At 41.4% G+C, this 10,798-nt stretch overlaps 2 protein-coding genes across 6 annotated transcripts in view; one reads left to right on the top strand and one right to left on the bottom strand.

Moving 5' to 3' along the window:
• The first annotated feature begins 101 nt into the window (after positions 1-101).
• On the top strand, positions 102-4,354 carry PRPF38A (pre-mRNA processing factor 38A). Its single transcript, XM_082053924.1, has 10 exons — positions 102-311; positions 377-536; positions 1,315-1,436; positions 1,936-2,021; positions 2,196-2,306; positions 2,870-2,982; positions 3,165-3,191; positions 3,268-3,365; positions 3,714-3,762; positions 4,011-4,354. Exons 1-10 carry the CDS (start codon positions 182-184, stop codon positions 4,051-4,053), a joined length of 939 nt encoding a protein of 312 aa, XP_081910050.1. The 5' UTR covers positions 102-181; the 3' UTR covers positions 4,054-4,354.
• The window catches only part of TUT4 (terminal uridylyl transferase 4), a 50,191-nt gene continuing 42,674 nt past the window's right edge, over positions 3,282-10,798 (bottom strand). For 2 of the 5 annotated variants that reach the window (XM_082053917.1, XM_082053918.1), the window contains exons 28-31: positions 9,395-9,920; positions 6,790-6,966; positions 5,662-5,749; positions 3,282-3,420 (exon numbers count right to left, since the gene is read on the bottom strand). In XM_082053917.1, coding sequence (XP_081910043.1) covers positions 3,381-3,420; positions 5,662-5,749; positions 6,790-6,966; positions 9,395-9,920 — 831 coding nt within the window. In that variant the 3' untranslated portion in view covers positions 3,282-3,380. Of the gene's footprint in view, positions 3,421-5,203; positions 5,750-6,789; positions 6,967-9,394; positions 9,921-10,798 lie in introns of those variants that run through there. The other 3 variants (XM_082053920.1, XM_082053919.1, XM_082053921.1) reach the window with 3 other exon arrangements.

Raw genomic sequence — 10,798 nt, 5'->3', positions numbered from 1 at the left:
GGGAGAGGCCCGCGCAGCAAGTCGCGCCTTGTTTGCCCGAAGTCGTAGGCGGAAGGGGTGTAAAAGCCCAGAGACAAGATGGCGGCCGCGCCCCGGAAGCGGAAGGCGCTTCGGCCTCCCTCAGGGAAGGGGAGCAGGGCGGCTGCTACTGTGGAGCTGAGGGGATTCGGCGGCCGCCGCCATGGCGAACCGGACGGTGAAGGACGCGCACAGCATCCACGGCACCAACCCGCAGTACCTGGTGGAGAAGATCATTCGCACCCGTATCTACGAGTCCAAGTACTGGAAGGAGGAGTGCTTCGGCCTGACGGGTACGGCAGGGCGGGCGGCGGGGGGGGCCGAGGAAGCCCGCGCTGACGGCTCGTCCCTCTCGCAGCCGAGCTGGTGGTGGACAAGGCCATGGAGCTGAAGTACGTGGGGGGCGTCTACGGGGGGAACATTAAGCCGACGCCGTTCTTGTGCCTGACGCTGAAGATGCTGCAGATCCAGCCCGAGAAGGACATCATCGTGGAGTTCATCAAGAACGAGGACTTCAAGTGAGTCCGTGGTGCATGTGCTTGGTTTCCACCTCTTTTGGTTGCTGTACTGATTGAAATGTGGGTGTCCAGAAAAGCCAGGGGAGCCTCAGCACAGGGTTCAGCTTTTAGCGGGCCCTAGGAGACTCTTCTTGCCAGAAAGCTCGTCTGTGTCAGAGAATCACGGAACGGTTTGGGTTGGAAGGGACCTTACAAGCTCATCCAGTGCCACCCCTGCCATGAGCAGGGACATCTTCACCAGCTCAGGTTGCTCAGAGCCCTGTCCAGCCTGGCCTGGGATGTCTCCAGGGATGGGGCATCCACCACCTCTCTGGGCAACCTGGGCCAGTGTAAAAAATCTTTTCCTCATGTCCAGCCTGTCTCCCCTCCTTTAGTTTAAAACCATCACCCCTTGTCCTGTTGTAACAGGCCCTGCAAAAAAGTCTGTCTCCATCTTTCTTGTAGGCCCCTTTTAGGTACTGCAGGGCCACAATAAGGTCTCCCAAGAGCCTTCTATTCTCCAGGCTGAACACCCCAACTCTCTCTGCCTGTCCTGTTGCTTTCAGAAGCAACTCGCCTCCTCACTGGGGCAGTTGGAGCCGCTCACCCTGCACCCTGTGCTCTTTCTGTACTTGAGTATGTATATATACTTAAGTACTTGAAGAAGAAATCCTGAAGTCTAAATGGTCGGTTATTCATTTTAGTGTACTGATTTTCCTCAGAAACTTACGGAAAGAACTCCTTTCTAAACTACTAACTATGGAAAAAGCTCAGATACGTGAAATGGTTTGCTTTGCAGGTATGTCCGAATGCTTGGTGCATTGTACATGAGATTGACAGGCACTGCCATTGACTGCTACAAGTATCTTGAACCGCTGTACAATGACTATCGGAAAATAAAAAGTCAGAACAGAAATGGGGGTAAGCGCTCTTAGTTGTGGTTTCTTAGTACCTCATTGATATCTTTTGTTAAAAGCTTTATTATTCTAGATAAAATGATAATTTTGTTTAGTAATATAAGCTTAAAAAATTGTGGCATAGCAATCTTTTTTTAAACCTTACTTTTATTAATTCATCCTTTGGATAGTCTTGCTGGTCATGCTTTTACAAATGAGAACTATGTTGTTTATTTTGCTGTCCACAAGTGCTTATGTTTTCTGTTGGGCACTGAAACTCAGTTCCACAAATACCAAAGAAACACTATTCGAGCACTGGTTTAAGCACGGTAATTCTACTAATCCTAGCCTCTTTATTCCCTCTTTATGCAGGATGTGCCTAATGATTTTTCTTATCCCTGAGAATGATTTTAGGTCTGTTGTTTGTACAGCCCACTTGACATAAATTGTCTGAAGGGTTTAATCTTTAGCCACTAGTGTTAATAGTCTTTGTCTTTTAAACGCTGTTTCTTCCCCCCACCCAGAATTTGAGCTGATGCACGTGGATGAATTCATTGATGAACTACTCCATGAGGAACGTGTTTGCGATATCATTCTGCCTCGATTACAGGTTTGGAGAAGTAGATGGTTATTGAATTCTGAACTGCATCAAATTCACTAGTTGTATCAGCTGCTGGCTTGTTGCATAAAGCTGTGATACCTGCCCCTCTGGCACACGAAATGCCTCCTAAGCTGCTTGTTCTTAAGAACAAGGTTACATAAGATAAGTGAAAATTTCTCCTAGAAACGGTATGTTCTGGAAGAAGCTGAGCAACTTGAGCCTCGTGTCAGTGCTTTGGAAGAAGACATGGATGATGTAGAATCTAGTGAGGAAGAGGAGGAGGAAGATGAAAAGGTTGGTGAACTATTTTGCAAATTCATAGTTAAAGCTGGTGATGAACCACCACAGAACACTTCATGGCCTGTGAGAAATATTTGAGGGGAGGCCCCACGAGGCTGCTTGCAACTCCTGTCTCCCCACTTCACATATTTTCATAGAAGCTGCTGGTGAGAACTGGTCAGACCCTGAAGTGGTTCTCAAGCGCTCTGTGTTTGTCAGCTTTTCAGTCTCCTGAAATTCATAAATCTGGATGTGTCTGTGTTAAACATGTCTCAGATAAATTGTTTCCCATACATGTATAACTGAGAGAACTAAAGGTGATGATGAAGGTTATGGTGACCATCACAGTCAATTTTGTACTCAAGAATCAACAGTATGGGAGCTGGCCATTTTAATTTCCAGTTGGCAAACTTAGGCAGTACTACTCACTTCTGAATATTAAATATTTGAGGATGGGAAAGCTTGATGGCATGACTTTCATAATTTATATTAATTGTTCAGAATCCTTAGTGAGAGATAAAAACCTTTTCAAAACAAGACTTACAGAACCTTTCCTCCCTCCCTGCTGTTGTTTCCAGCTGGAGCGAGCACCCTCTCCTGACCACCGCAGAAGAGGCTACAGAGACCTTGATAAACCTCGCAGATCTCCGGTTGTGCGGTACAGGCGGAGCCGAAGCAGGTCTCCGAGAAGGTGAGGCGTGGCTCTTTTTGGGCAATATTTTTAGTTTAGTTGCTGCAGATGGCTGCAGCAAGGCATAGACGTGAAGATGACTATTCAGTCAGAATCTCTTGCACCTCCCTATCTATTCCTTTAGTATACGGGTTGGTTCTGCTAGTGCTTTTTAGTGACTTTTTTTTTTCCCCCAATTACAGGCGAAGCCGCTCTCCAAAGAGAAGAAGGTAGTCTTTTATTCTATTTAATTTTTAAACGTGTGCATTTTTAGTATGACTATCTTAAAAGCTTCCTTTCTCTCAGTCCATCACCGCGCCGGGAGAGGCATCGCAGCAAAAGCCCAAGACGACACCGGAGCAGATCCAGGGAGAGGCGCCACAGATCAAGATCTAAATCTCCAGGTATTTGTGTCATTTTCAGTTTAATTCTGGCAAGTCTTTGTCAGCAGAACATCCACTGCAAGAAAAATCTGTGTCATTATATCAATAAGGTAGCAAAGGTGCTTAATCTGGTTTATAAAACTGCTAGTTATATATGAAAGCACAGCTGGAAAGCTTTGTTAATACCTGCAAAATTGCCTTGAGTCTGTTTTTCACTTATTTGCCAGGAGGTTAATTTGAGTGCCTAATTAAGGTGAGGGTGGTTCTGGCCTTATCTAGGACACTTGATCACTGGAAGCAGACTGTATTAGCAAATCAAAAAAGAATTCCAGGGTCTATGGAAGTAACAGTTACTTTTTTACGTCCTAGGGCATCATCGTAGTCACAGACACAGAAGTCATTCCAAATCACCTGAAAGGTAAAGCCCTGGCATGTTTTTAAGGGTGTCTGTCCTTGTAGGAGCTCCTACTTGTCACTGAATCTTGGGGGTTGAAGGTCGTGTTACAAGGTTGGAAATATTTCATACGGTGCCTCCCTCAGTGTAGTAAAGTCACGTCACACTGTCCGTAGTTCACCACAGAAAGCACCATTTACTGCTACGAATTACATTGGTCTTTTAAAACAGTTACTAGTCCTGTGTCATATGGCTTTGTTTGTTTGTTTCAGATCTAAGAAAAGTCACAAGAAGAGTCGGCGAGGGAATGAATAACAAATCCAGCACACAGTTTGGGGACCTTGAACTGCAGCCCAGTACTGTCCTCTTTGCTTTACGGGACAGCTGGATACGTGCTGGCTGCTGTAGCAGCCCATTTAATCCTTCTCTTCTTGTACAAGTGTTGGTTGCTGTTTGGGTTTTTTTTTTTAATTAAAAGAAAGCTAAGGATACTTTTTTATGTAGTTGGTTACTCATCCTTGTGATAGAATTTGAGGATTGTTTTTTAAATTGTTTTTCTCAAGGCCTGTAAAAACTAGTGAAGAGCAATAAAAAAAAAATGGGGGTTTTGTCTCTAGAGGCTCCTTGCTGTTTCTTTCCTAATACTTAGTTTAGACTTCTAGTTGAAGCTGGCTTAATTCTCAAATCAGGGTGTTGTTTTGACAAACAGCCACTCCATCTATTTGCCAAAGAGAGAATATGTTTGAGTTATAAAAAGTAAAGAGCTACCAGCCTCAAACCTCCAGTACAGGAAAGGAAGACAGACTGTCACAATCCAGGGTGTTTACTGAAAACAAGAGCTTACATTTAAACCCCCTCTCCAACACCCAGCTGTTACTGGTTCCTTAAGTCTAATGATATGCTTCTGATGCTGTTACCAGAAAACAGTGTTTTTCAAATTCAGAATATTTAAGCTCTTACTCAAGTTACAGTTCTCACCTTAGTACCTTTAATTACATATCACAGGAAATCAGTTGTGTTAAACCCTTTGTGTACCAGCCCTTTGTTCATAGTCTTGCTTCAGGAGCACGGACTCACAGTTTTGTCTCCTGAACACAGCGTTTACAGCTTAAAGATTTTCATACATTGCCCAAGGAGTGTTAACACAAAAAGTAGTATGCCAAGTGAATTTATGGAAGGTGATCTCTAGAATTACTCAATATTAGAGCCTGATTTTCTAGAGTATTTTCATATTATTTTGCAAAGTTTATAAACAGAAAAAGCAGGTGTGCTCTTCCCTTAAGTATTTTAAAAGAAAGACACGTTGCCCGTGAACCACACATGCAATGACACCAGCATGGGGAAAAACAGGCACACTGATTGTATGCCTCATTCAAACCGCTCATCTTTTATCTATTCTGGTTTTTCTAATTACAATTAAATGCAAGCATGCATACAAATAGGGAAGAGGAAAAAAGTCTTAATGTCCTTTTTTTGCAGTTTTATTTTTCTTTTAAAAAGTTTTTTGGCACTACATAGTTCTGTAAAGAATAGAAGTGACAAATCCTTCAACACATGAAATCCCCTTCTAATTTTTTTTTTTTTTTTTTAGAACAATATATATAAAGTCTGAAGCAACCAAAGTATGAATACAGCTAATAGAAAATAAAGAACTTAATTTTAAAAATTCTCTCTCTTTACAGTTTATAAAGATAAAACAAAACACAATTCCCCTTAAAAATAGGGTAATAAAATAGATGAAATTTGTATCACTCAGTTTTGTGATACTAGTAAAAACTATAGTTCATATCTATGTACAAATGATACAGTTTAAAAAGTCTTAAATAATCTTGTATCTAAACACGTTGCATTAAGATTTTAAATCAGAACCTGAATTTTTTTCCTCCCCTCCCCCCACCCACCCACAATCCCATTAAATTTCACTTTTTCTGTTGAATGTAATTCAGATTCAAGTGTGGGTGTCCTTGAGACAGAAGCGAGAACCTCTGGTTACTCTGCATCAGTGGACCAGCTGGAAGAAAATGGATTACAATTACTTCAGCAAATTAAATACATTTAACAGTACTTGGCTATAGTCAATGTATTAATCTTACTTAGAAATAAAGCCATTTTTACTAGGCTGACACAAATGCTATCTGTACAGCTAACCCACTGAATGGGACAATGCAGTGTTACTTCAATCCTATTTTCAAAACTTCCTCAGAATCAAGACATTTTGTTGCATTACTTGAGTTATTTTACAAAAATACTTTCAGGATTTTTAAATACAGGTGTCACTTGAAAACCTCACTACAGCCAATAGATTAGATTTTGAAAAACATATCGGGTGCTGGTATTTCTCACTTTACAGTAGGTGACCCAGCAGCACGGTGATTGCAAAGCCTCCAAGTAAAATCTGGGCACAGTTTCACTCTCACTGGAGCCAAATGCCTTTTTCCTACAGCCCTTCCCAGTCCTGCCAGGTGCTGAGCACTTTATCATCCAGTAGCAGCACAAAGAGGTGAGATAAAGTCAGTCCTCCGAGGTACCCTGAATAACTGAACCCGACCTAACTGTGAAATTAGTGCTGCTTTGACTGCAGAAGGGGTGGACTAGGTAACCTACAGAGGCCCCTTCTAACCTCAACTATTCCATGGTCTTGCAAGTTTTTATCTTTGTGAGCCATTCCACAATACAAGGTACAAAAGCCAAATAAAATGAATTAGGTAAAAGATTTCTTCATATTCTTAACACGCTCGTGGGCAAATCATCTCAACCTCAACTGAAGCCGAGATGGCTTTACACTGAGAGCAGCAGGGAAGGAGAAAGAGGCTGGAAGTGCAACAGACTGCAAATTGGCTCAGATTTCAGAATTTGATTTAACCCCTTCCCTCCCACACAGATTTTCATCCATCCATAGAGGAAGCTGAAGCGTTGATTTGACTCTTGGGTTCAATTATGATTCCAGGGAGCCTAGCAGCAAGTGAAACGTGATTCCTTGGCTTTTAAAGCCTTTGAGACAGTAAAGAAACATGTTGCATGAGCTGTTGATTCACATACTAGTTCTAGTACCTTGAGGGTAGAAAGGTTTGTTCGGTGGGTAGCTGGCATTTCCCTGCTGCATGTAGTTCTGAGGCATATTGTAAGGCCACGCTCCTCGGAGGAGAGGAAAATGGGTAGGAGGGGTCCCATGGTCCCAAGGGACAGAAGGAGGATTCATTTTACCAAACTGTCCTTGGAAACCCTGATCTATTTTTCAATTGAAAGGGAAAAGCACATTGCAAGTTGAAATAATTAAACAGTAAGTCACAAATACAATTTACATCTTAAATAACAGTTTGCAGGGGACTTAATGCAATTAGTCTGATGTGCTACTCTTTTTTTTTTTTTTTTAATATACATCAGCAAAAATTACAACCTAAATTACTTCATTATTCACTATAATAGAGTTTACTGGGGGGGAAGACAGAGGACGAATCAGTACGAAAATCAAGACCTACAATTTCACTATTCCTACATCATTCTCATGATGAAAAATACAAGGTCTGGGCAATGTTACTAATACCTGATCCCACACAGATATTCACTATCACTGACACAGCTGTGATGTGAAAGCTATTATCCTACAGCAAGAAATAATTCTCAAAAGATGTACAGTGGAATTCCACTTATACCTGTATGCTTAAGAAGCTTGATACATAGATCATCAGACCAACATAAAATTGATGTTTAGAGACAAAAATAAAAACTATTCTGAAATAAATACATGAATTGTAAGCTATGGCATTTACAAATTCAGTATTACTGCAGCACTAAGGATGAGAAATCACGCATCCAAGGAGGCAGGACACACAACAGGTGATGTGAAATAATGTATTACTAATTCTGCTCTTTTTTCCGTAGCTCCAAATTTTGTACGACACAGCAATGCCTGCTAATTTAAAAAGTTGAACAATGTACATTTACAAATAAAGAAATTTAAGTAACTATCCTTCTCAATATATCAGTTCCCCTTCAGGCTCATAATAAAAAAAATGCAGACAGAATTTCATTAAATAAAAGTAAGCTACACATTTAAAAATAACAGTAACTTTTACACAATAAAACATAAAGCACGGTGCCGTAAGCAGCATGAAAAAGGTCGTCTGTCTGAAACTGCTAACAATCCTACTTCTGATCAACTGTCTACTGAAAAGAAAGTAAAATTGCTCCTTCCAACTCAAGGTTATGTGAGCAAAGACAAGGTTTCCACAAACTTACTGTTCCCAAATTGTCATGAGCAAGTAAGAGAGTGGACAGCTCATTGCTGCTGTGCGCCCAACCCAGTGACCCCACCTTCATGGCATCAAAGCCAAAAAGGAAACAAAACTGATTAAAATACGAAGAGGAAAAATACTAGGACTGGGAACTAGGAAAAGGAGAGTGATGAAACTGGAAATACGTGGAGGTTGAGGGAAGGGAAAAAAGATACTGTGACTGACAGCGCAAAAAACCTGGGAAGTCACCTGTGCAGGCACAATGAGAGTGGAAGAAACTTGACATAGAGCAAAAGGGAAAAGACTGAAGACAGGGACTGACTGACTACATGATGAGAAACTGGACTCGTTAAGAGAGAACAGAGCAGAAACTAGGATTTGGGGATCTTGTCTGAGAGAAGGCAACTACCTGGGTAAGGAGACTTGGATTGGAAGGAGCTGCATGGGGAAAAAGTCCCCCCACCAAGCTCTGAAGAGAAAAACATGCACCTCCAGCATCTCAACAAATATCTGAAACTCACTGGTGAATTATACCCCATTCAACACTGTCGGCTCAGCTGAAAATCTGTTGCTGTCAACCACCTTATTAGTGCAGAAAAAGACTGTGAAGAAGATCCAAAATTTCCATCTTGTGATGAACATCTCCATCAGTATATTGTATGATGGATATATTTTTTTTTAAACATAGGAGGAGTTACTCAGAATAAATCAAAAGACCATTATAATGATTTAAAAGATCACAGTTAAAATTTAGGGGCTGCTACATGTTATGTTGCACAGAAAGCTGCATGGGCTTTAATTACTTGATACTGTTTTTCTCAGCCTCAAACATACAAATGTACTTGGCTTCAGCATGAGGCAAAAGGCTGTTGCCCACTTGTCGCAGTGGAAATCTGTATGAAGTATTTTCAGAAAACAATGTTGAGATTAAGGAAGTGAAATGTGTCAGGATAAACTATAAGAAAAAAAACCACATAAGATCACGTCATACTGTACTAAATGTAAGGAGGCAAGATTAAATTTGCACAACCATAATTCTGCAAGTCTCTAAGTTTGCAGCTGCAGTCTCAGTATTCATCTAATAAAACTACACAACAACATAAATGAAAAATGTATTTTTAAGCATATTCACAGCAATGTGCTTAGATGCAAACAATTACTAGAACATTTCTCAGTTGAATGCATGATTTCTCATGTGTTGCACAGCCATTAATGGCAGACAGGACCAATGCCTAAAAGTTACAATGATCCGACTCACCTAATTTTTTTCCTATTAAAACATTAATAGAGAGAAGGTGATAAATTAGTTTCTAAAGCATCATATTTTTAATACGAAACAAGTTGAAAGCGTTAGCTGTTCCTGTAACACTTAACATTTGAACACAAAGAGCGAGAGGTTTGATACAACAGAGAAGAGTTACCTGAGTTCCCCACCGTGCCATTGTTCACCAGCGAGTTTGGAGTCACGGGGCTGTGCCAGGGTCCCTCATGAGAAGTGCTGGGAATTCCCATGGGCCTGGCAGCAGGCTGTGCAAAGATGATACTGGGATCATTCAAGCTTACACTGCTCTGGTTATTTGTGGTGCTGCTGCTGCCAGATCTCATAGAAAATGGAACATTTGTAGAATGAGGAGGGTTACCCGCTGCAGAGTGAATAACCGGCCCATGTATAGGCCAAGAAGTGTTGGGAAGCTGAATTTGGTGGTGATGGTGCATCTGAAGTAGTCCCAGGTTATGCAAGGTGGAATACTGACCTGGGGGAGATTGGGGAAAGTTAAACAAAGGCAGCTGGACCTGATGGGGTGGCTGTGCACCCTGCTGTGGCTGTGGAACGTGCTTAGACTGGGATATTGGTTGTGGCTGAGTCTGGTTAATGGAGGCTGGCTGAGAGGAATTCTGTGTAAATTGTTGAGGTTGTGGAGAGTAAGATGACTGATGCGAATCAGACTGGAGGGGAAAAAAAAAAAGTATGTATTTCTGATTAGTTCACTAGCTATTTAATAGTAATTTTCTTTAATAAGCACCTACTGTATTAGACTAGGCAAAGCACTCCCAGCAACACCCCAAATAATGCGCCCAAGTTCCTGGTGGTTTAAATAAGAACAATTTGACTGACACTGATTTTCACCACCAGATAATTAGGTCTGTCAATGTGGCACATCCCACCATCAGAAACATCATTCGGAGCAAGCATTAGCCCCAGGCTCTTCATTAGACTCCTCACAGAACTGTTTCTGATTTTTAATCAGTGTCTTCCCCATGCTACTTATTTACAGCCCAGAATCTCATTAACTGCTTCCCTTACTTCTAAATAGAGTGGTTATTATTACTACATACACTTTTTAAGGTAATTCCAAAGTATGCTCCTAATATTTCTTTACTTTTCATTTAGTCTGTTAAACAAGAAATTGAAACTCCAGAAACCTGGTTCCAACCCTCATATCCTGATGTTAAGCCATGGCTAAAGGCACAGAAATAGCAGTTATTTGCAGAGCTTTTACAAAGCTTTCCCTTTCACTGGCGACAAGCATGAGCCTATTTCAGTAAGTATTGCAACTAAGCAGAGAAGCACTTCAAGAACCTGGATGGCTGGGAAAATAGTTCCCAATTTTATCTGCCAAAAAACAGTGTCTGGATTAAGCTAATCTGGTTTAAGCACTAAGACAAGATAGCGATGGCACAAGGTGCCTCCAAAGAGAAATTCAAATGACAGCCAGCTACCTAAACCACAGATAATGATCTGAATCGCACATTTCAATCTCCCCTGGAGCTGCTTGTCTCCCTCCACAGACTACAGCAGACAGCTATGCTCCAAGTAATTCAGC

Source organism: Streptopelia decaocto (genome assembly GCF_964273445.1).
Source record: "Streptopelia decaocto genome assembly, chromosome: 5".
NCBI classification, from domain to species: Eukaryota; Metazoa; Chordata; class Aves; order Columbiformes; family Columbidae; genus Streptopelia; species Streptopelia decaocto.
The sequence above is the reverse complement of the archived record's forward strand: the minus strand, read 5'-3'. Positions and strand labels throughout refer to the sequence as shown.